The sequence below is a fragment of the Trichosurus vulpecula genome, chromosome 7, assembly GCF_011100635.1.
Source record: "Trichosurus vulpecula isolate mTriVul1 chromosome 7, mTriVul1.pri, whole genome shotgun sequence".
Classification (NCBI taxonomy): Eukaryota; Metazoa; Chordata; class Mammalia; order Diprotodontia; family Phalangeridae; genus Trichosurus; species Trichosurus vulpecula.
Window position 1 is genome coordinate 106626346 of NC_050579.1, and position 25978 is coordinate 106652323.

Here is a 25978-nt window from a genome sequence, read left to right on the forward strand (position 1 = left end):
CTGTGTGACCTTGAGCAAGTTACTTAACCTGATTGCCTTGCCTCCCCCCTCAAAAAAAAAACAAACAAAAAAGAAGTTGTTTCTGACTTGCCTCCCTCCAGTTCTTAACATTCTCCACTTCCCAAAACCCCTTCATAGTAATTCTGTACATATGCCCTTTTAATACACTTGAAGCCGTGTTGCATCCATCTGAAAGAATTTAAGCTCCTTGAGTGAAAAGACTGTCTCACACTTGTATTTGTATTCCTTATACAGTGGCGGACACATAGCAGGTGCTTAATAAAGGCTTGTAAGTTGACTGTTTACCACTCCTACTCAACAAGTTTGAACTTATAATACTTTCTCCTCAATTATATCTCCTTTCCCAACTACAGCGCCTATTAGGGAGAAGAGAAGTAGAGCCAGCAGGAATAAAGCCATCCGTTTATAGGAAGAACAAACCTATTGATACATGTGGTCTATCCTGACCGCACGTGATCTTAGCTTTAGGTATAGATCTGGAAGAAACCTTAGAGATCATGTTATCTATTCTCCTCATTCTACAGATGAGCAAACAGTCCTAGAAAAGCTAATTGACTTGCCCAAAGTTGAGGGCAGCTAGGTGGTGCAGCAGATAGAGTGCTGGGTCAGGAAGATTCATCTTCTCGTGTTCAAAGCTGGTCTCAGATGCTGACTAGCTGTGTGATCCAAGACAAGTCATCTAACCCTGTTTGCTTTAGTTCCCCATCTGTAAAACAAGCTGGAGAAGAAAATGTCAAACCAGTCCAATACTGTTGCCAAGAAAATCCAAAAAACGGGGTCACAAAGAGTCAGACGCAGCTGAAATGACTGAACACCTTATAGCCAAAGTCAAACAGTTAGCAAATGACGATGCTAGGATTCAAACCTAGATCTTTTGACTCCAATCAAACAATTGCTTGAAATTCATTTGAACAGCAAGTAAAACTAATTAATTTCTATTAATTTGTATCACCAATATAGATTAATATGATTAAAACTGCTAAATGCTAAAGCTAAGCAATATTCCTGTTTTCTTTACCTTCTGTTTGGTGGTCATCTGTGTGGTCTTTTAAGTCTTCATCTACCCATGGCTGGTATTCCGGCTTGGTTTTAGATTCATCGTCTGTTTTTTTGCTGGGGCCTTCACTTTTAAAGATCCACCCAATCACAACTACGATAACTGTTATCAAGACAGAAGTCAGGAAGAAAGACATGACTTTGAAGCTTGGTACAGAACAATGCTCAGCTCTCCTCACTCCACTGCTCTCTTTAAATGAGAGTGGTAAGAACAGGGAAGGAGGGAGAGAGGGAGGAGGAGGAGAAAAGCAAAAAGCATAGACAGGAATATGCCCAAATGAGTGTAACAGGTTTCAAAGTCTGTCCCCTGAGGGCAAAGTTCACCAGTGTGCATGCCTGCTCATGTGCCTGTGCGTGTGCGTGTGCATGTGCGTGCATGCGTGCGTGCGTGTGTGTGTGTGTGTGTGTGTGTGTACACACCCATAGTCACATTTAAACCTTTGTTGTAGCTCAGCAATAAACAGGCAGCATATCATTGCCAGAATCTGAGCAAGCATTTCACTGCACTGGAATTTGACAGGAGTAAAAGAAAGCATTTAATTTTCTTTATAAGCATAAACATTTCCCTCTGGGGTTTTGTGTTTTGCTCAATGGTTTTTTTTGAAAACAAGCTTTAACTAACCCGCGGAAACAGTAAATACACCCTCCTATAATTGACACCAGAGGATATATTTTCGTTTTGTTTTCACAGATAAACCACAGTGTGGCAAAGAATTTAACGAGATAGTAAGATTAATTAGCTAACCAACATCTTTAAATAGTACTGCATGGGCAGGTTATAGAAAATTCAATTAAATTCAAGAAATATTTATTTTTTAATTTATTTTTTAATTAACAAAAATTTATTTTCTCTCTCCAATATCCCCTCACTGACAATGAAAAAAATGAAAAGAAAAACAAAACCCTTGTAACAAATACGCATAGTCAGGCAAAACAAGTTCCTGCATTGACTCAGACTAAAAATGTATGTTTCATTCTGTACCTTGTACCTCTCTGTCAAGGGGTGGATAGTCTGCTTCATTATCAGTCCTCCAGAATTCAAAGATTATATAAGAGATGGTTCTCTGCCCCTATATTCTTGTAGGGGGACATGACACATACAAAAATGATAATAATGCAAAGTAATATGGGATAAATATATCAGAAAGTGTAAAGAGTTATATAGATTAAAGTGGAGAAACATCAAAACTGACAAGGGGGAATAGGGAAAGCTTCCTGAAGAACATGATATTAGAAGGTGGGCTTTAAATGAAGGCTAGGAAATCAATAGGTAGAGGAATGGGGAGATAATTTAGGCATAAAAAACAGCTTGAGCAAAGGTATGGAAGTAGCAAAGCGTGAAATGTATAAGAGGACACAGGGAGTAGTTCATTTTGCTTGGAATTTGCCACTGGAGACAAGTAGCATGGTTAATAGCAGAGCCAGAAGTAGGAATCAAAGAACCATAAAATCTTAGAAGTGGAAGGACTTTAACAGATAGTCTAGTTCTCTCATTTTACAGATAAGGAAATTGAGGCCCAAAGAGGGTAAGTGACTTGCATAAGAAGAGCAGGTCTCTTCCTAAGGATTCTACCAGTTCCATCCAATATTTTGATTAGATTGGGCTCTCACTGAAGGCACTCTCTTCAACAGCGCAGCTCAAAATGCATCCATCATCTTCTCCTTCTGCGCCACTCCTGACAACGTCATGCCATAAACCCTTAAGGGGTTCTATTCAAGATGCCGGGGACCTTCGTCTAGATCTTTTGACATTTCTAGGATAAGAAGGTAAGAAGCAAAGGTTTAATGGTTAATTATTGTGGAGATGTTATAAATTAGATTCCCATTAGAGGTGGAGTTTGCACTAGATGATCTTAGAGGTCCCATCTATCTCTGAGGTTCTGTGAATTCAAACACATTGGCTTTCCCAGTTCTCTGCAGTATTTCCTTCACTTTGGCTCAGTCAGTCATATGTCTTATTTCCCATTTGACAACAGAAGACCAAAACAACTTTCTCTTGAATCTTTCTACACAAAGCATTTGAGTACTTTATCTCAATACAGAAAATATTATAACCTATTATAATTCTGGAATTTTAAACGTGAGATGACAAGGATTTCCCTCCCTTAGGAATGTTGCCATAGTTTGAGGGAGGCACTAGAGAATGTGTTATAAGCAAGGGAGGCGATCTGGACAAAAGTATAACTGAGTCCTTACTCATGTCAGGGTTTTAGTCCACACGCAGGTCTTTAATTTTGCCTGAGAATGAAGTTTTTGCTTACTCGTGATTTTCCATTCCTGACAACATGCCCTCTGGAGCATGAAGCTCTTGGGTAGAGAGCCCTTAAATCAAAACCTTGAGGGGAAGTTTTGGACAAGGTACATTTGAGTTTGCTTAAGGGTGTGATTCATCAAGTGAGGTTCACTTTGCTCTACTGAACCATGAGAAAATGGATTTTAAGAATTTCTTAGGTTGGCCTCATTCTTTAGCTGTGGAGCTCCCCCAAAATGCTACCTAGTTCAGTGGTTTGGTGACCATAAAAGAAAAGAAAGTGATTATTCAATCTATGTGTCACATTTTGAAAAGTAATATAATTCTATGAAAAGTTAAGCTATAGGCCAAATCCATTCAAAGCTCCTCTTAATTCAGAAGGCAGGAAAGAAGGAAGAGAAAGAAGGAAGGAAGGAAAGGAAGGCAGGAAGGAAGACAGGAAGGCAGGAAGAAAGAAGGGAGGAAGGGAGGGAGGGAGGAAGGGAGGAAGGAAGGAAGGAAGGAAGGAATGAAGGAAGGAATGAAGGAAGGAAGACAGGAAGGCAGGAAGAAAGAAGGGAGGAAGGGAGGGAGGGAGGAAGGGAGGAAGGAAGGAAGGAAGGAATGAAGGAAGGAAGACAGGAAGGCAGGAAGGCAGGAAGAAAGAAGGGAGGAAGGGAGGGGGGGAGGGAGGAAGGGAGGAAGGGAGGAAGGGGGAGAGGGAGGAAGGAAGGCACAATTTCTTGTTTTGTTGACTGCCTAGATGTAAAAAAGTGATAAATGGTAATGCAGATTAAACTTTAAAATGTGTTTTGCATGCCCCCCGCTTTTTTTGTCAAGAGAACTGGCTATTAAACATTTACCAGCACATTCCTGGTTATGTGTGTTCCCATGGGTCTCTCTAGATGTGGCTAGAAGGGAGGCATGGATAGTCATCTCTACAGTGTCCTCTGTCCACCCTTCTCCAAGGGAGATTCTAGTTCCTTCTAGGAAGGGAGCAGGAAAATGGGGCCACTAGACTGGCCACTCTGCTCTCCTCAGAGAGTGGTATTAGGCTAGAATCATATCTGCCTTCCCCTAAATGTTGTTAGGAGAAATAATTTTTAGGTTCAAGTTGCACTCTTGATTGTCATTCCTCATGGAGAAGGAATGTCCCAAGATTTGGAATATCTAAGGCATATCCAAGATTTGACTCATTTCCCACCAAATGCAGTTACACAAAACCCACACCCAACAAATAGCAAATAAACTCACTTATCAAATTGATGGCGAACAGAAATCAGGGAAATTATACGTATGAGAAAATATCAGATAATACATAGAATGACTTCTCCCAATAAAAGCCAGATATCCCAGCTCCACCAAGAGAGAAAGTCCCAGATTTCACCCAAAGGGAAATTTCCCAGAGTCTCTATCTAGTATGGTAAACTCAGATTAAGTACATGATTGAGGTGCTGGCTTCTCTACCTTCTTTTCAGAGACTTTCTCTCCCTTCAGGAACCTTTCCCTGAAGAGAATGTAGAACCTGGTATCTTCTCTCTTAAAGTTCTAAGTCAGAAGACTAAGATTTCTCTTCTCCCAATTTCTTACCCAGGGGTGGGGAACATTGAGTAATCTGTCTCTGCCAATGAGAGTCTTATGCAAATGTTTTTTTTTTATCATAAATTGCCCAGCTCAATCACTTAGGAGCTGTGTAGGCAAGTCATTTAAATTGTCTGTGCCTTGATTGTTTTCATCTTTTAAATGGGGTCAATACTTGCTCTGTTAATCTTTTTTTAAATTTATTTTTACTTTTTAGTTTACAACACTCAGTTCCACAAGTTTTTGGGTACCAAATTTTCTCTCCCTCCCACTCCTCCCCCTAACCCCCCAAGATGGCATGTAATCCAATGTAGATTCTACATATGCCTTCACATTGAACATATTCACATAATAGTCCAGTCATAATGAAGAATTATAACCAATGGAATGAATCATGAGAAAGTGAACCAAAAAAAAGGAAAAAAAGAGAGAGCAAAAAGTTTGCCTCAATGTGCTTTCAGACTCCATAATTTTTTCTCTGGATGTGCATAGCTTTTTCCATCATGGGTCTTTTGGAGCTGTCTTTGAACTTTGCATTGATGAGAGGAGGCAAGTCTATCAAAGTTAGTCCTTACAGATACTGTGTGTCTATAATCATGTATAATGATCTCCTGGTTCTGCTCTCCTCACTCAGTATCAGTTCATTTAAGTCTTTCCAGGTTATAATGAAGTCTGTCTGCTCTTCATTTGCTATAGCACGATAGTATTTCATTACGTTCATATACCACAATTTATTTAGCCATTCCCCAATTGATGAGCATCCCCTTGATTTCCAATTCTTTGTCACCACAAAAAGAGCTGCTTTATAAATATTTTTGTACATACAGTTTCCTTTCCCATTTGTATGATCTCTTTGGGATATAGCCCTAGAAGTGGTATTGCTGGGTAAAAGGGTATGCACATTTTTATAGCCCTTTGGGCATAGTTCTAAATTGCTCTCCAGAATGCTGGATCAGTTCACAACCCCAACAACAATGTAATAATGTTCCAATTTTCCCACGTTCTCTCCAGCATTTGTCATTTTCCTCTTTTGTCATGTTATAGCCCATCTGACGGGAGAGATGTGGTACGTAAGAGTTTTTTTTTGATTTGCATTTCTCTAATCAATAGTGATTTAGAGCATTTTTTCATATGCCTATAGAAATCTTTAATTTCTTCCTCTGAAAACTGCCTGTTCATATCCTTTGACCATTTCCCAGTTGGGGAATGACTTGAATTCCTATAAATTTGGCTCAGTTCCCTGTATACTTTAGATATGAGGCCTTTATCAGAGATACTGGTTGTAAAGATTTTCTCCCAATTTTCTGCTTCCCTCTTTATCTGGGTTGCATTGGCTTTGTTTATACAAAAACTTTTCAATTTAACATAATCAAAATCATCCATTTTGCATTTTGTAATGCTCTCTATTTCTTGTTGGGTCATGAATTCTTCCCTTTCCCATAAATCTGACAGGTAAACTATTCCTTGCTCTCCCAAATTGCTTATAGTATCAGCCTTTCTTCCAAAGTCATGAACCCATTTTAGTTTTATTTTGGTATATGGTGTAAGATATTGGTCTATGCCAATATAAGACATTATATTGTGGTGTATATATATATATATATGTATATATATATATATATATGTATATATTCTGCCCAACCATTTCCCAATTTTCCCAGCAGTTTTTGTGAAATAGTAAATTCTTAGCCCAGAAGCTGAATTCTTTGGGTTTATCAAAGAGTAGATTGCTATAGTCATTTACTACTGTGTCTTGTGTACCTAACCTATCCACTGATCCACCACTCTGTTTCTTAGCCAGTGCCAGGTAGTTTTGATGACTGCTGCTTTATAGCACAGTTTAATATCTAGTATGGCGAGGCCACCTTCCCTAGCATCTATTTATCTTATAAGATTCTTACGAAGAGACCTTTGTAAAACTTACATGCATACCAGGGTATTTTTTATTATTGTTCATTGTCCTTTTATGTCTCATATTCCTCACAATTCCTAGCCCAATACTTTTATATTACCAGCTCATGCTCCTTCCAATTTTATTGTCTGTATATCTAGTACTAGGCAGCTAGGTGGCATTGTGGATAGACTGCTGGACCTGCAGTCAGGAAGACTCATCTTCCTGAGTTCAAATCTAGCCTCAGATACTTACTAGCTGTGTAAACCTGAGCAAGTCACTTAACCCGGATTGCCTTAGTTTCCTCATCTGTAAAATGCGCTGGAGAAGGAAATGGCAAACCACTCCAATATCTTTGCCATAAAAACCCCAAATGGGGTTACCGAGACTCAACTGTGACTGAAAAATGACTGAACGACAACAAATATCTAATACTTATCATATGGAAACTTGTAGTGCTATTTTTCCTCTTAAGAATATATCCTACCACCTCAGCTAGATAGTAAGTTCACCACCACCCTTGTAGCGTCTTGTAGCACAATACCATATTGTAGATTTTGAAAAAAATTTTATTATTCATGATAAGGATAGCAAGAAACAAATAAATGCCTCTTGGCATTGGTTGATTTACTGATCTTTTTTTGTTATTTCCCATCAAGATTTATACCAACATTATCTCTTTACAGGTGGGTCAGGTTTAGGAGTCAAGAGACTCAGGTTCTAGTCAGGTGTTCCACTTTGGCTCTGTAACTTTGGCCAAGTCGTCTATAAAAATAAAAGGACTGGGCTAGACATCTGAGATTCTCTCTCTCTCTCTCTCTCTCTCTAGACAGATAGATACTTTTATTACTAATTAGGTGACCCAAAGTCATAGGGTCAGTGAATTGAGCACAAGAGGACCTAAAAGATCATCTAGTCTAATCCCTCCATTTTACAGATGAAAAAAAATGAGAGATAAAGAGTCTTGCCCAGGGTCATACATATAGTAAGTGGCAGAACTATGGTCTAAACTCAAGTCTTCTGACTCCAAATCCAACTTTATTCCCACTGCAGCAAAGGCATAATTATTCATAGAGACTCTTAGTAGCCAGGAAATCTGATAGGTCCGCAGACAAAGAATTTTTAAAAATTTTTTCAGCACTCAACTATTAATACTTTTAATTCTCATGTGCTTCTATAAATATGCACCATTATGCCAGGCCTGCTATTGAGCACTGACTCACCCTTTATATACTGTCTTCCCTTGGAAGGATTAGCGTTAGAAAGTATTTCTGGAGGCAAAGAAAAGTGATCTGCGCTTTCCTGCTAAAATGGCTTTTTTCAAAGTTCTCTTTAATAATATATGCTACAGATGAGTGTGTGTAGCTATCACTCCACCTACTTCATATGCTAAATGAATTATGATGCTCCTCTTTTATGAATAATTAATCTAATCATTTTACCAAATAAACCTCAAGCTGACTGCATGCAATTCTTCAAATACTGGCAGACAAAGATGTCTTCTAGGATAAAGGCAAAAGCCCCAGAGCTTAAGCTAGATCACAAGATGAGATATTGCTGAATAAAAATGTGAAGCGTTCAACATAGGAAACTGGTTTACCTGAGAGTTGGGTTATTTAAAATTAATATCCCAATGCCCTTCAAATCCTGGTATTCCTTTACCAAAGTCTTTATTTTTTTAATTAAAATTTTTTTTCCCCAGAATACATTTACATATGTGTATTTTTCTGTCAGGTTAAAAACTGAACTTGAATTAATGTCAGAAAACAGGGCACAAATGTTAACCAGTTCACTCACTAAGTTTTAAGTTTGAAAGACTCTCTGATGAATGCTATAACCATCCATTATTTCAGAGAACCAAGGAAGAAACTAGCTGTCTACTTCCTGAATGACTAGGTGATGGCTCAGAGAAAAGAATGAGAAACATACATATACATGCATGTGCATACCCACACATATATAAATAGAAAATATATGTATATATTTACATATATTTATACATATGTATGTATATATACATATAAATTTTATATGTCCACACATATTTACATGTGTGAACATACATCTATAAATGTTTATAAATATATTTTATACCAATATTTATAGACATATAATATAAATATACTTTATAGAAAATATATATTTATGAATATGTACATATATATTTTTAGAAATTTACAATGTGGGAACTCATTTTGCCTAAGGATGAATACCTGTTGCAAGGGTCTCTTTGTCTTTTTTTTCTCCAATTGGAGGAGGTAAGATAGAAAGAAAATAGGTTTTTGTTCTTTGAAATAATTAAATTAAAAACTAAAAAAAATCTATGGCAAAGAATAATTGTTGTCATCAGTATATTTTCTGAAGAATTGTCATCAGACTAAACTATTGATGAGACTAGGAAAAGTAAAGCAGGAGTAATTTGGGGGCATTTTTGTAATTTAGCACTGATTATAACAAATTAAGGAGTATTAACAGAGAATCTGGAAGTTACCAAATCCTGGACTTGGAAAGGATCTTTAAGCTTGCTTTTTAATCATTCAGAAATCCCTTTTTTGAAATCTCCAACAAAAGTTAGCCAGCCTTTCTTCAAAAGCTCCCCAGGAAAGAGAGCTCAGCGATCATGCAGGCTGCCTGTTCCATTGTCGGATAGATCAGATAACTAAAAGTTTCTTTCTTTCTTAAGCTGAAAGCTGCCTGCCTATGACTTACATCCACTTACTCTACTTTGGCCCCCTGAAACACATAGAGTAAGTAAGACTTTTGATACGCCGTATCACAAGACAACCAACATGTTACCCAGTCTTTGGACCAAATATTGCTAATTCATTTGCCCTTTCCTCATACGACAAAGTTTCCAGGCCCTTCATTATCCAGAGTCCACCTACTCTAAACTAAGGCAGCTGGTGGCACAATGAATGGAGCACTAGGCCTGGAGGCAGGAAGACCTGAGGTCAAAATCTGGCTTCAGATGCTATTATTAGCTCTGTGATCCTGGTTATTTAACCCCTGTTAGCCTCATTTTCTTCAGCTATGAAATGGGGATGATAACACCTACCTCTCAGGACTGTTGTGAGGATCAAATGAGATAATTTTTTTTGTTTTTTTAAAGTTAGCACATAAAGACTTGCTCTCTTCCTTTCCCCTCTAAAGACATTCCAGCTTGCTAATATCCTTTCTAAACTCTGCCTCCCAAGATTGAACACATTATTCTAAATATGATCTAATTAGCAAAGAATACAGAGGAATTCTTATCTCCCTCATTCTAAACATTACATTATAACATATTTCTTTTAATGCAGTCTAAGATAACATAACCTTTCTTCTTGGAAGCCATGTTACACTGTTAAATTCATATCGTGTTTAGAGTCAACTAAAATTCCTAAATCTCTTTTCACATGAACTATTCTTGAGTTTGACTGACTCATCAAATGTGATATTTATAAAGCACTTAATACAGCGCCTGACACATAGTAGGCATAGGCATAGGCAAATGCTTATTCCTTTCTTCCCTCAACTTGTACTTTCAGTATAATTATTGCTTAACCCAGGGGCAGGACTTTACAGTTATCTCTATTAAATTACAACTTGCTAAATTCTGGTCTTTATTTTATTCTGTCAGACCTTTTTTTGGAGCTCACTTCAGTCTTCCAGATGTAGGATATTAATCAGGGAGCTCAGAGATGAACTTGATGAGCTAACAGGGTAGTGAGGGGGACTTTGAAAGCATCTCCCAATGGACAGTATAAACATCCCCATTGGCATCCTGTTGAGAGAGCTAAGGACATTTCCTGATTAAATATAATTGACTGCGGATGACTTGGTTGGCTTAGACTAATGTGAAACAGATATTGTGGGATGGGCTATCATTTGTACTGGCCTATAAAAGGGAGGTTTTCACTGGAGATTACTCACACATCTCACTAGCAACCCCAGATTTGCAAGTTCTGGAACCCAGCTTCCTAGCAAGAGAAAAGGGAGTTCCTGGGCATTACCATCCTCTTGGGGAAAAGAGGATTGAGCATGAGGTTCCAGAAGCTGGAAGGCCAGCCAGGGACTAAAGTCATTCATCAAGTGAGTGAGTTATTCAGATGTATCCCCATGGAAGAAAGAAGTTATCAGAATGTCAGGGGGTTGTCTGGCCAGCAATACAAAGTTAATTTCTCTTCCAAGGATAATCCAAACCATAGGGTGGTACTATGAGTCTGGGGAAACTGTATAAATCCCTATGGAAAGTGGGATTCACTGACAGTGAAGAATTATATCAATTGTATTTGTTGCTGTTGTTTAGTCATATCAGCCATGTCCAATTCTCTTCATGACCCCTTTTGGGGTTTTCTTGGCAAAGATACCGGAGTGGTTTGCCATTTCCTTCTCCAGTTCATTTTACAGATGAGGAAACTGAGGCAAACAGGGTCAAGTGACTTGTCTAAGGTCACACAACTAGCAAGTATCAGAGGCCAGGTTCAAAACTGGGTCTTCCTGACTCCAGGCCTGGTACTCTATCCACTTTGCCACCTCGTTGCTATATGGGGCCTACTATAAGTACCTAATGTACATTCTTCACTGTTTGCGGTCTCTTGTAAGTAATATGTATTTTTTAGGATGAAATAAAGCTGTCCTGTGCCTGATATACACATTGCTACACTGAGTCCCAGCAAAAGATCTGGAGACCTATTTACCCACATCTGTACAGACCCAGATAATTTGGTTTAGGTGATTGGATTCAATTTATATAGGCTCAGAGACCAGAACCACAGCTTTTACTAGCTAATTCTCCCATCTGTGTCATTCACAATAGATATTTTATGCTTAAAGCTTCATCTTAATTAAATATCCAAGCCATTTAAAAATACTAAACAGGGAAGGGATGATTCACGCCACTGGAATGCTCTTTCCAGATTCACATTAATCAATATTCTTTGAATAAAATCAATCAGAAACTCAGATTGCATACATCAGATTGGCAAAGATGACAAAAAAAGCACATGATAAGTATTGGAGGGGCTGTGGGAAAACAGGTTCATTGATGCATTGTTGGTGAACATGTGAATGGGTACAACCATTTTGAAAAATAACTTGAAATTATATATAAAAAGGTACTAAATAGTGCACATCCTTTGACCCAGCTATACTACTGCTAGTCCTATACCCAAGGAATATGTGTGTTTGTCCTTCGTTCTTGAAGAGGACCATGACCTTGGGGAAATGATGACATGACTTGCAGTTTACTTTGATTTGAGTGAGGGAGGGCTGTGCAAGGTCACCAGCCTCACTTTCTCCTCCAGAGCCATCGGGATCCAGTGACCGGATATTCATCAGGATGACTGGAGATGACCTAGGATACAATGGGAGACCCTGGCCCTTCCAGGCTAAGGTCTTTTCATGTTCTCACTCTGAGTGAGGTAACCAGCCAAAGAATATAAAAAAGGGGGAAAAGTCCTATATGTAACAAAAAAAGTATATCCCTCTTTTTGTAACAGCAAAAAAAAATATAAACTAAAGGAATGCTTATCAACTGAGGAATGGCTGTATAACTGTGGTACATGAGTGCAATGGAATATTATTTTGTTATATGAAATGAGGAAATAGTATTTCAAAGAGACATAGAAAGACTTGTATGAACTGATACAAAGTAAGCAGAATTAAAAGACCAATTTATATCATAGCATCAATATTCTAAAAATGAGATACTTTAAAGAAATATAAACTGTTCAAGAGTAGAATGAGCAAAATCAGAAGAGCAAGTAATAACACTATAAAGATAGCTTTTGAAGCCATAAGAATTGTGATGACCAATCACAATTCCAGATGTCTGATGATGAAACATACTATCCACTGATAGATTGAAATGCACAGAATGAGGTGTGTGTGTGTGTGTGTGTGTGTGTGTGTGTGTGTGTGTGTGTGTTTGTATACAATGAGAGAATTTGTTTTCCTCAAGTATGCATATTTGTTACATGGAATTTGTTTTTCTTTTCTCTTCCAATGGGGTGGAAAATGGGAGGGAGAGAAAATAGTTTTCTGTTAATTTTTTTTAAAGATAGAGAGGTGGAGGGGGCGGTGCTACAGATGTGGAATATCGCATGTGCTTTCAGATGAAGCCACTGTACTGTTAATTTTGCTTAGTTTATTTTTTTACTTTGTTATAAGAGTGTTCTCATAGAGTGGGGAGTGATCTGGAAATGTTTGTAACATAAAAACAAAGCTTGTCAATGAACTCTTTTTAAAGAAAGAAGGAAAGGAGTGGGGAAAAAAATAAAAGGTATATATAACTAAAACGAGAGGTAGTTTGGAATAATGAATAGACCCTGAGTCCAAACTCACCTCTTATGCATACCAGCCATAAGATTCTGGGAAAGTCTCTTAACTTCTCAGCCTTATAGGCAATCCAAGACTATGTTCTAGAGAAAATGCTGACCTGCATTGGATGAAGCAGTTTCTTAATTGGGTAACTCCCTATAACACTGAAATCACAAGTCTAGTTTCTATATCTATAAAACTGAAAAAGACATTATGAATAAAGAAAATACAAGGGGAAAAGGGGAAGAGATCAGAAGAGAATAGGTTAATCCCAGGGTGAAATTCCTTTCTTTGACAAGGAAAGGGTGGGGGAAGGCAAATATAAAGGGAAAGATCAAACTGTAATGATTCTTCTAAGGTTAATAATATAAAATATAATTTTGTACAGTGTTATATTAAGTTCTGTTAAAAAATAAATGTAGTAAAATAAGAAAAAATGATGATCGTTCAACCAGCTTTATACACATCTAATTAAACTATTATCCAACCCACATTTCTCCATCCAATCCTTAAAGATATCATGAAAAAAATAAAAAATAAAAAAAATTTTAAAAGGATATCATGAAAGATATTGAGATCCTGACATATTTTACCTAAATGATTTCCCTGGCCTATAAATCTAGTAATGTGATTTTTAAAAAAATAAACAGAAAATTTAGCATGGTTTGTTTTTAGTGAAGTCATTTTGGCTCCTTAGTTCTCACTACTTCTCTTTCTATGAGGCTAGAAAACATAGGCTTAACAATATGATATCAAATGCATGATTATATGGTATCTGAAAGATGGAGAAAATTCTGTCAATCTTCAGTTTTTAAATATCTTTCTCACTTTCCTTTAGGGAAATTGAAACATATCTCTCACAAATAGGCTTTTATCGCTCCACTAAATGTGCCAGGAAAGAAGCCAGGGGCTATTCACTATCTTCTTCTGTAGGTTCATATCCATGGCCATTCTAAACGCTAGAGATGGCAAAAACACAGAGAATTACACTCGTATCCATTTAAAAGTGACATTCCTCTATTCTATTTTTATAATTTCACTAGCAATAAGATACCAATGAAATAAATTCCTATTTTCATTTCCTTTCCTTGAAAATATCCTATCTATACATACCTTTACCCTAAGATTCACAGTGCCATCTGCTGGCAATAAGAGATTTGAACAGGAAATTGTTCATGGGATCATAGCTTTAGAGCTGTAAGGAACCATGAAGATCATCTAGTCTAATAATTTCATTATACATTTCAGGAAACTGAGGCCCAAAAGAAAGAAGTGACTAACTTAAGTTTACCTAGGCTGTAAGTGGCAGAGCTGAAATTCAACCTATGCCTTCTTATTCCAAATCACTACCATCACCATCTCATTTTATATATGAAAAATAGAGTCCCAAAGGTACGTGATTTTCTCAAGGTCACACAGAAAATTAGTGGGAGAACCAGTATTAGATCATAAGAGCATAGAATTTAGAGATGAAACTGACAATAGAGAGTCCTAGTTCAACCCTTTTATCTTACAGGTGAGGACCCTAAAGACCAAGAAGTAGAAGTGTCCAAAGTCTGCTAGTAAGTATAGAGCCAAGATTAAGACCCATATCTTTTGACTAAATCTGATGCTCTTTCTTCTGTTCTATGCTGCCATGGAAGTCTGATTCCAGTCAAGTTAAAGGCCAAGGTCATCCACGGCATCCCAGGCCATTGGATTTTGTCTTGCCACTGGACTTTGACTCTCAGGGAGAGAGTGAGGCTGACTACTTTGCACAGCCCAGCCTCAAGTCCAATTCACATGCAAGTCAAGACATGATGTTCTTGGTCCTCTTCAAGAATGAAGGACTAATGACACAATCACATCCAAACAAGACCAATTCAATTCATTCTTGTAAAGCCATCCTAATACGGGCAAACATTCCAAAGGGCACAGAATACTTACAAGGAATTCTTCTAAGGGAAAAAATTATTTTCTTTCCTTGGCCCCAAGTGCAGAAATTCTTGGGAGTTTTATTTCAGGCTGGATCCCATGGAGTCACCAAATGGCTGAAAGAGCAAGAGGCTTAAATCTCAGTTGGATGAGCCAATGATCCATCTGTTTGGAAAGAAATATAAATAGTGTGCTTTAGAGAAGTCTCCAAAGTGGGACCAGGGCTCTCAGAGATGGTGGCTTGACCCTCAAGGGCTTTATAATCAAATAATTAAAAGACGGAAAGATGAATCAAAACCCATCTTCCTAGCAGTAGTCAATCCTGGGCCTTGTCTCCAACACAACAGCTACCGTTATTCCTCCAATGGTTGCTGATTCCTCTCTCTCACTCCATAACCTTTCTCTTCCTGACCCTTGTGTAAATCTCTCAGGACAATTATAACCTAGACCCTCCTGAAATACTCATATCAGAAACTGCACAAATACCAATGGGAAATGCCTCCTCTGCCTACCAGCATGCTTACACTTTGTCCCTCAGAGGGTTGGCTCTGCATTAGGAGGCAGTCATTCACAAGTAATGGCTCCACCCATCTCTTTTCATTTTTGGAAGCTAGGGAGCACAATGCTGGACTTGGGAAGCAGGAAGACCTGAGTTTAAATCTAGCCTCAGACAATAATTGTGTGACCCTGAAGTTGTCACTTTATCTAGATGAGCCTCAGTTTCCTCATCTGTAAAATGATAAAATGACAACCACACTGGCATACCCAGGATGGCTGCTACTGTAGGTTCTTTTATCTGCTTTACTAAGGAAAGATAGCTGTTTCTGGGGTCAACAATCTTCTTTAATCACATAAAATACAAACAGAGGAAATAGAGAGAAGAGAAATAAAGACCAACAGACAGGGCTCGACTGCCTGAATCAAAAGAATATTTCTATGTATACTTTACATTCACCACTGGATTGAGAGAGCCTTTACCTCTGAGCAGTCAGAAGTCTGTGAACATACGGCTACTCAGAGTCTTGACCAGGGAATCACAAGATCCTTCTTGTAAGGGAGCCTCCAAAGTAAAAGCTCACCTCTCCAAATATATACTCTTTCAGCTAATAGGCTCAGGGCCAGAACCCTCCTGACTCAGTGCCTAATTAGGAATTAGCAAAAGGTGTGGTAAGCCTTCCTACAAGCAAACTTCCCTTAATGGGCTCCACATGAGGCCTATTGATGGGTGGGGAAGATCTTATTCCCCATTAACCTTACAAATGGGGATGATAATAATAGCACACATCTTACAGAGTTGTTGTGAGGATAAAATGAGATAATATTTTAAAAGATTTTTACAAACCTTAGAGTGATGTATAAATGCCATCTACCTACCATCATCATTATTAGGAGAGCAAGTAACTTAAGAAGATAGGAATAGACGGGTTATGATCTTCAGCAAGGATCTCATTACACTCTCTTCCAGCCCTTCCCTGCCAAACCTATCCATCTTCCAAACTCCTTTGTTTTCAAGGGCACCACCATCCTGCCAGTTACCTAGTTCATGAACTCATGTTTCCATCTTCTCTCCTCCTCATCCTCCCTCACCCCATATATCCAATAACTTGCCAAGTCTTGCCATTTCGTTCTCCACAATATCTCTTCCACTTCTTCCACCCTACCTTTTTACATAGCTACCATCCTAAATCAGGCCCTCATCTCCATGTCCTGCAATAGCCTCTTATTGGTCTCTCTGCTTCAAGTCTCTTCCTTCCTTAACCCTTTCTCCATAGAGTTGAAAAAGCAATTTTTCTAAAGTACTAATGCTATCATGTCATTTCCATGCTCAGCAAACTCCAATGCATATTTGACTCTAGGTGAAAAGTTATTTCATCTTGATCTCAACCTTTAAAAATTATTGGTTTTTGGTTTTATAATAAACATAATAATTAGTATAGTGTTACATTATACAATTTATTAATAAGTAAATATATACAGGGGGGATATGCTAAAATTTTTTATCAATTTGGTATGCAAACAAAAAAGTTTGAAGACCTCTCTTCTAACTGGGGCCTTCATTTTGGACTCTGGTGGACTGACTCATCTCATCTACTTGAGATGGTTCCGAATGAATTAACTTCATCTTTATTCTGATTTTTTACTAAAAAGGACGTAATGCATGCCAGGAAAATATATTTATTTGAGGGGAAATTTTATAAATTAGAAATGTTTAGAATTGCTACACCATATCAAGTTTCATTCTTATTCTGAGGTAGATAGGATCAGAGACATAGAGTAGAAAGGGGCCTCAGAAGCCACTTAGTCCAAACCTTTCATTTTACAGATGAGGAAACTGAGGCCCAAAGAGGTTAAGTGACTAGCTAAAGGTCACACAGAGAACAAGTGTTAGAGTCAGGATTCAAATTCTGGAAGGTCCTTTGGATCCAATACCAGTGCTCCATCTACCATACCCCACTTAAAGTGGTTGAGGAAATCGTAAAGAACTGGGGAAAACAGCAGGACAAGGATAGGAAGGTTACTCTGCTGGTATTGTACACGCCTTAAACTTATATCTACTCAAAGTAGGGAAAATATTTGTCTCTTTTCAGGAGCATAACCTCAAGAAGTCTAGAACTGAAAAATCCATGAGTGTTCACCCTCATAATCATGGGGATTAAAATTCTAACATGGGACAACATTCACTAATAAGCTCTAGAGATTCAAGTTTTTAATGAAGTCACTCCAAACTCTTCTCTCTGTCTAAAAAGGACATTAACTCCTTTCACCCTTATGCTGTGCTAAAAGAAGAAACAAAATGAAGTGGAAGTCAGGTCAGTCCCAAGATAGAAGAAGGCTGTTACTCAACACCCAAGGAGACACTGGGGCCACAGTGACTGGAAGGTATAGCTTACTCACTTAAATCAATCTACTATCTGACAGTGCATGTGATATTTAGCTTATATTTCTTTGGGGATCTCTTTCCTTACCACAGAAATCATGTAAACATGTGGAAAGATGGGATCCCATTACCAATGAGGAAAAGATAAATTTCCAAGAGCAGAATCATGGACAGGGAGACTACTTAGAAGAGAAGTTGCCACTTATAGTCACAGTTTCAAGGTTTCATGTTCCACTGCTTTTTCTCAGCTCACACAATAATACAGTTTCTCAAAGAGAGGATTGTAGGAAAGATTAATTGTTATTTCTGCAAGAAAAGACAGAGAGTTTTTACCATTTTGTAATTAAATAGGCAGCCTGCCAGAAACTTTTCTCTTGATGTCAAAGGAAGAAGTTTACTTTTGCCTTTTGGGCAGGTTAAGAAATATAATTAAGTTCATCCTGATTTTCTACTTTAAAGGCTAAAACATACCAAGAGAACTTTTTCCAAGGAGAAATATGACTAAGCAGACAGGGTTAGAGGTACTGGACTGGGAATCAAGATGCCTAGCTCCAGCACTTAATAGTTATGTGGCACTAGGTAATTCACTTAAAGTCTGAGCCTCAGTTTCCTCATTGATCAAAAAGAAAGAATAATTATTTATCTCTCCTACCTTATAGAATTGTTGTGAGAAAAATACTTTGTTAGCCAGAAAATTATATTATATTACCTGTAGGTAATTAATTACCTACAGGTAATATAAACTGTCAATATTACCATCATCATCAGCATCTTACAGGATTATACTAACTGCATAGGATTTGGTTTTTTGTTTTTGTTTTTGTTTTTTAATTACCATCATGGTCAGACTATATAGGTAAAAGCAGTGATTTTGGAAATTGTCAACCTATATTTGCGTAGATACTGGAAAATACTTCTGTAAGATGGGGAAAAAATGGTCCTATTACCTATCCTTCCTGCACTGATAAGCCTGCTTTCTTTCTTCTCTAACTTCCCAGTCTGGTGTTCTGAACTACCTTCAATCTAATTCTCAACAAGTATTTATTAAATGCTTAGTATCACCAGGCATTGTGCGAGGCACTGAGGTCATAGACACCGAAACAAAGCAATCCCTGCCCTCAAGGGGCTCACATTCTACTGGGGTGAGGGTAAGGGAGAGAGGCGCATATAGAAAGAGAAGTTCAAAGATATACAAAGTAATTTCAGGGCTAGGAAGAGCAGTAACAACTGGAGTATCACGCAGGATATGGAATTTGAGCTGAAGTCTGAAGGATTCCAAGAGGTGGAGATGAGGAAGGAAAACATTCCAGGAATGAGAGACAGTCTGTACAATGGTGATGAGACAGGAGACCGAACGTGTTGTACAGAGAAATGCAATTAAGCCAGTTCAGCCGGAACATAGAATATGCGAGGGGAAAGTAATATGAAATCAGCTTAAAAGGACAGGTTGGACCCCAATTGCAAAGGTCTTTAAACACGAAACAGAAGAGTTTCTATTGAATCTTGTAGGCAATAGGAAGCCACTCCTTGAGTGGAAAAGATAAATGGTGAGATCAGCGCTTTGAAGAATGAATTAGAGAAGGGAGAAACCGGAGCCACAGAGGACAATTATGAGACTATTGCAATGATTCAGGAAGAGGTGATGAGAGACTGAAGAAGGTGATGACTGTGTGAGTAGAGAAAGGGGACAGAAAAGTTGGCAAAATTTAGCAATAATAATAATTGGCATTTATAAAGAGCTTTAAGGTTTGTAAACTTCACACCTGTTACCTCGTTTGAGCCTCACAAACCTGTGAGATAAATACTACAGTTATGATTATCCCCATTTTACAAACGACGAAACTGAGATTGACAAAGGCCAAGTGACTTGCCCAGGATCACACAGAGAGTGTGACACTGAGGCAGGATTCAAATCCCGATCCTCCTTACCTAAAGTCCAACATTCTATCCACCATTTTAACCCAATTGATTAGCTATGGGAAATGAGAAAAAGTAAAAAGTTGAAGATAACACTGAAGTTATGAATGGAAATGACTAGAAAAATGGTGGTGCCCCTAAAAGAAATAGGGCAGTTAGGAAAAGGGGGAAATTTGGGGTATTGGGGGTAGCTAGATGGTACAGTGGACAGATTGCCAAGCCTGAAGTCAGGAAGGCTCATCTTTGTGAATTCAAATCTGGACTCAGACATTTAAAAGTTGTGTGACCCTTATACACAACCACAGATATATGGATTCCGTGAGGACCAACCCTGACAGACTTCGCTCTTCTCAGCAACACAAGGTGTAGGCACAACTCCAAAGGACTCACGATGGAGAATGCTGTCTACATCCAGAGAAAGAACTATGAAGTTTGAATGCAGATTGAGGCACACTTCATGCTCGCCTTTTTCTCTTCTCTGTTGTTTTTGTTTTTGGGTTGTTTATTTTTTTTTTTGGTTCTGTTTCTTCTTTCTCATTATTCATTCCATTGGTCATAATTCTTCTCCGCAACTTGACTAGTGTATAAATTAATTCAATGTGAAGTTATACCTGATAGTTATATGAGATTCCATGCCGTCTTGGGGAGGGAGGGGGGAGAGAGGGGAGAAAATCTGGAACTTAAAATTATGTAGAACCGTGTGTGGTAAACTAAAAATAAATAAATAAATTTTTAAAAAGTTGTGTGACCCTGGGCAAGTCCCTTAACCTGTTTGCCTCAGTTTCCTCATCTGCAAAATGGGAATTATAATAGCACCTACCTCCCAGAGTTGTTTCAAGGATTAAAAAAGATAATAATTGTAAAGCACTTAGCATAGTGCCTGGAACATAGTAAGTGCTATATAAATGTTAACTATTATAATTACTAACTATTAATAACTATTATAGTTAATGATAATTAACTATAATACATATATAACTAATAATAACTATTAACTATTATTAAAGATAATTTGTGTGTGATGGTAGCCAACTGTAGAGGGAGAAAGAAGAAAAAAAGAAAAAAAACAAGCAATTTACATGATAACTTTATTATGTATTTTAAAAGAATAGCAAGTTCTACATAATAGATTTGCAGTTTCATGTACAATCATATTTTTAATTATACTGTGTTATGGAAATACTTGTTTAATTCCATACATTAAAAATAAGATAAATAAAAATTTTTAAAGGGCAAAAAAATAAATATAATAAATACTTTTTTCAGATATGTTGAGAGAGAGATGCCTATAATATGACATGCGGATGTCCATGAAGCTATTGGTGAATAGGGGTACATCCGCAAATAGAGAACAAGACATAGATTATGATCCAGCAAAGGAGGCTGAGAAAGAGTCATCTCACAGGTAGGAGGAGATGTAGGAGAGAAAAGTATCATGAAACCCAAGGAAGAAAGTACATATGAAGAGACTGTAACACTGTGAAGTGCTTCAGAGGGGTTAAGGATGAGAAGTAAGAAAAAACTTTTGCTTGGGCCAGTTGCCCCCTTGTCTCTCCCCACATGTGCATACACACAAAGCTTCCGTTGCACACATTTCTTCCCATTCTGACTATACCTTTGATATTACTTTCTGGTGATGGTGAGCTATAAGACAGTAGGCCCTCAGCATTTCCCTGGACATGACCAACAGACAAATGTTGACGCAGCTAAACCAAAAGATGAGGGAGGAGAATTATTCTGTACCTAGAGTGAAAGTGGGAATGTCAGTTCGTTCATGATGGTGAATATTCTAGGACAGCTTTAGTCCATTAGGAGGTGTTGTGAGGACCTCCTGTAGAGAGTCAGGATGTTACCCCATTTATCCCATCCTAACTTAAAGATTGTTGCCAGTACCTCCTAGCGCCCCATTCTGCCAGGGCAGAAGAATGGTCAATAGTAACGAAAGAATGATAACCTATTAAGGTGATAAACAAACATTAGGTATTATTATAACCCTATTTATTCTGTGGCCATTCCATTGGTCAACAATCCTGTCCTGGCTCTATTGGGTCAAAGGGAAGATACTTTATTATGGGCTATCCCATAACTTCCTCTCCAGTCTCAACTATTCTGGCTTTAAAATGGGGTTGCGGCAGTTTTATAAAATTCGAAGGATTCCGTGGGAAAATAAGTAAATAAACTATTATTTATGGCATCTCTTCATGCCACTGAGTCTGTAGTTATCTGTGATGATAAGTAGCTTAATTATGTATCTTAGCTAATATGCTCTTAGTTCCTAATAAATTTTTAGTACCATCATCATTGAGATGACCAGTCTTGTTAATCATTCTACTTTCCTCTACATTGAGGGCTCTGATTTTTTTCTAAAGAATTGAAAACCCATAAATGTAGTAGGTATGGTGAGCTTTATTTTATTCACATACCCCATGCACCTCCATGCAATTATCTTCTAAGTCCCCTAATAAGAATTACCATCCAATTATATGTCATATTTTCTGCCTAACATTCCTTAAAACATGTTTATTGGAGCTGATCTTTGGGAGTGATTGCCAGCAATGGCAGAAAGCAAAAGGCTCTTAGAACATACCTGGCTTCACCCAAAAGTCTGCTATATTAGAATGACTCAGATTAGTACCAATTATACTTTTCTTTTTCAATATGGCTCCTAGCCACAACCATCACTATCAAGAAGAAAGAGCACTGAACTGGGCCAAGCCAAGAGAATTGGATTCTTGTTCAGACTCCACCACCAACTAGCTGTGTGACCCAGGAGGGCAAGTCACTACTTCTCTGGGTCTTGGTTTTTTCAGTGGTTGGACTATGATCCATGTTATCTAATGGAAATAAAGCTATATATGGAGTTCAAGGGTGAACTGGGTTTAACTTGGTTTTGAAACCTACCTCTTCTGTTACTCTCTTGTGTGACCTTAACCTCTCTGGTTCTCAGTTTTCTTATCTATAAAATGAAGGTGTCAGACTAGAAGGCCTCCAAAGTCTCTTTTAGATCTCATTCAATGCTCATGAGTTTCATGGTGATAGAGAGTTGGAGTTCTTGGGTTTGAGCTGGGACTCTACTATCTATTCTTCATCAAATAAGTCACTTAACTTTTCTGACATTCAGTGTTCTCCTGTCTAAAATGAGGGAATTGGACCCAATGATGTCTAAGATATTTTCCACTCTGTATCTATGACCCCATGATTGCTAAGGTCCCTTCTAATTCTGACATTCCATTCTTAGTAAGATTTCTTAGATGGACTGAAAAAACTTGAATCTTTTTTATGCTAAGGTTAAAAAAAACACTTTCAGAAGTGTCTCAGTTGTTCTTTACAAAAGCGTAGCTGTTCAGGACTCTGACCGATGAAGCAAGAGTAGCCCTAGAACAAAAATGCAATATTCATTGCTAAGTAGAATTCATGGAATTCTAGATTCTCAAAGTTGAAAAGGATCAGGCTTCCAGTCAATTCAGTGAGGACATTAGAAACAGAAGCGGTGAGCATTTGATTAGTTTTCATTTTTTCAGTGGGATGAATAGTGGGAGGGAAAGAAAATAGATTTTTCTTAATTAACAAGAATACAGTGATGGGAAGGGTGCTACAGATATGCCCCATGTGCTTTCAAATGAGGTCACTGCTCTGTTAGTTTTGTTCAATTGTTTTCCTTTGTTACTGGAGACCTCTTACAAAGTAGGGGTAATCTGTAAATGCAATGTGAAAACAAAGCACACCAATAAAAAATTTAAATTAAAAAAAGAAATAAAAAATCCAAGCAGAAGGTGGTTTAAATATTACTTGTGATTATAGAAATGCTGGTTTTAGTCCATAAATTAAAAATAAAATAAATCAAAATATTAAAAAAATATTACCTGTGTAATGAGAGGACTGGACAACAAAGGCCCTGGAGGATAGTCAGTATGCTCTGCCTTGTACCAACCCACAGGGAGGCTTGGAGCCCTTTCTATATCTGCTTTAGAGGACTACGAAGGTACGCTCACTTGGCTGTCAGCTTACTGTGTGGTTTTAATTGGCTGATAAGACGGAACTAAATGTCTATTCGGGGGTTACTTTACTGTTTGGTTTTAATTAGCTGATAAGGTGGAACTGAATGTGCATTCAGAGGTTTGGAGTGACGAAATCTCTTCCCTAGAAGCCTTTGAGTGAAGAGGAATGTATCAGGAGGGCCGAGTTTATAATCTCAAAGAGGATCATAAAGATCATGTGAGATCCAAAACATTGAATTTTGGACTGTGAGGGAAGATGTCCCACTACCAAGTCCAGGAACACCTGGTTCAGCAGGATATGATTTACATTGTATAGAGAATTTTAGGTTAAATAGGAAAGAGATAAGAAAAACCCCTACTGGAGTATGTATGAGAATCCCCAAGAATCATCTTGGATGGATATTACCTAAACCAGGATTAGCGGCTCAAGGAATACATGTATTGGCTGGAGTGATAGATTCTAATTATCAAAAAGAAATTGTTGTGACACTCCAGAATATGGGTAAAAAACCTGTACAATTTTGTAGAAATGATAGGATGGTTCAAGTCATTATTATCCCCTGTGAAAAAATACCCTTTGTGAAAACTGACCCTCCTCCCAAAATAACTACTAGAGGGGCAAAAGGGTCTTGCTCCATTGATAGAATAAAGTCAGGAGCTAAGGTATGGGTAAAACGGAAGCCAGATGATATTCCAAAGGCTGCAGAAGTTATAGCCCATGGGAAGGACAACACTGTAACAGTTGTCTATTCAGGGGAAAATAATTACCAAATCGTACCCCTGAACCATATATTTTACCGTGAATAGGTTATAATAATAGATTCACAGACTATTCTTTTTGTCCTTTGTTTTGGCTAACCTTGTTGCTAGTTTTGTTTCCTTCAGGCTTAAGCACCCTGCACTTTCCGGTGACTGCCTAAGCATGTAGCATTCTTGGAATTCCTGCCAGCTCGTTAAAGAAATGACCTCTGGAATGGGACTTTTTGGGGGCAGGGCCATCTCTACATCCAATTTCAGCATGAAGAAGCTATGGAAAATGAGACCTTCACCCCTCACCCCAAGATTTTGAGCCCCAATCGTTCAAGGGGGGTGGAAATGATGATAGTGTTCTGTTTACTTATTTTGTGTTATCCTTGCTGTGTTGTTTTATTGTTATGATATTATTGATCCTATGTAATGGATACAAGGATTTAGGGGTGGACATTTGAATTATTAATAATTATTTTGGGGATGATTGATTGAAGAGATTATTTTGCTGGGATCTAGGGGTGGATCGCATTTGAATCGTTAACCAATGTTTGGGAATGTCACTGAATGATATGTTTTGCTTTATAATGAATGATATGTTTTAGTTTCCTTTGTAATTGGATCACAATGTATGTTCTAGGATACATGGCTGATTAGATTATGTATCCTATAACAAGGGGTGGAGTGTAACCAGAATGGCCTTTGTTTTCTTTTAATGACTCAGCTTACCTCATTGAGCTTCCCTGGACGCTGGGGCTTGCTCTTCCGGGGCAGGACCAGAACTTCCTGTGTGATGAGTCATGGGGCTGGCTGAGGGGAGGTGTTAACCTCTACCCTAGGGGGAGGGGCCAACTCAAGAACCAATCAGCCCTGGTCATTCAGGCGGTGCTTGATGATGTCAAAAACTCTATAAGAGGGGAGAGGACAGCTTGAAGATCCTCTCTTCCTTTTCCGGTTGGAGCCAGAGGCAGTTACAGAGGCAGTTACGACAGTTACGTCAGTTACAGCCACAGCCACAGACACAGCTGAAGCAGGAGCTGCCAGTAGCAGAGCTAACCTACGAGAGAAAGCTGAACAAAGACTTCAGGCCATTACAGCGACAGTTACAGCGACAGTTGGAGCCAGAGGCAGTTACAGAGGCAGTTACGACAGTTACGTCAGTTACAGTTACAGCCACAGACACAGCTGAAGCAGGAGCTGCCAGTAGCAGAGCTGACCTACGGGAGGAAGCTGAACAAAGACTTCAGGCCAGTGGGTAATCTTATTACCATCGAGGGGGAAGCATGATTTTGCTTTACGCAATCATGCTTCTCTGTAGCCTCCTGGTTACTCTTGCAAGGCGTACTTATTGGGCCTGGAAGCTTTTGATCAACATATCAAAATGGGGCTTCTGGTTCATGGGTTGGTTACTGTGGAGCCTAAATAAATGTTTTGATTCTTCTGCC

General features: G+C 38.2%; 1 protein-coding gene and 1 long non-coding RNA gene across 4 annotated transcripts in view; both read right to left on the reverse strand.

Moving 5' to 3' along the window:
• Nucleotides 1–13189, reverse strand: part of IYD (iodotyrosine deiodinase) — a 46047-nt gene extending 32858 nt beyond the window's left edge. The window contains exons 1-3 of one of the 3 annotated variants that reach the window (XM_036768501.1): nt 13104–13189; nt 2617–2831; nt 1040–1180 (exon numbers count right to left, since the gene is read on the reverse strand). In XM_036768501.1, the coding sequence (XP_036624396.1) occupies nt 1040–1180; nt 2617–2659 (184 nt within the window). In that variant the 5' untranslated portion in view covers nt 2660–2831; nt 13104–13189. Of the gene's footprint in view, nt 1–1039; nt 1393–2616; nt 2832–13103 lie in introns of those variants that run through there. The other 2 variants (XM_036768502.1, XM_036768500.1) reach the window with 2 other exon arrangements.
• A 744-nt stretch (nt 13190–13933) lies between these two features.
• Nucleotides 13934–23711, reverse strand: LOC118858060. Its single transcript, XR_005010924.1, has 3 exons — nt 23652–23711; nt 15006–15158; nt 13934–14038 (listed from the first exon to the last, which is right to left on the reverse strand). It is a non-coding gene; the product is annotated as an uncharacterized LOC118858060 (long non-coding RNA).
• Between the last annotated feature and the right edge of the window lie 2267 nt (nt 23712–25978).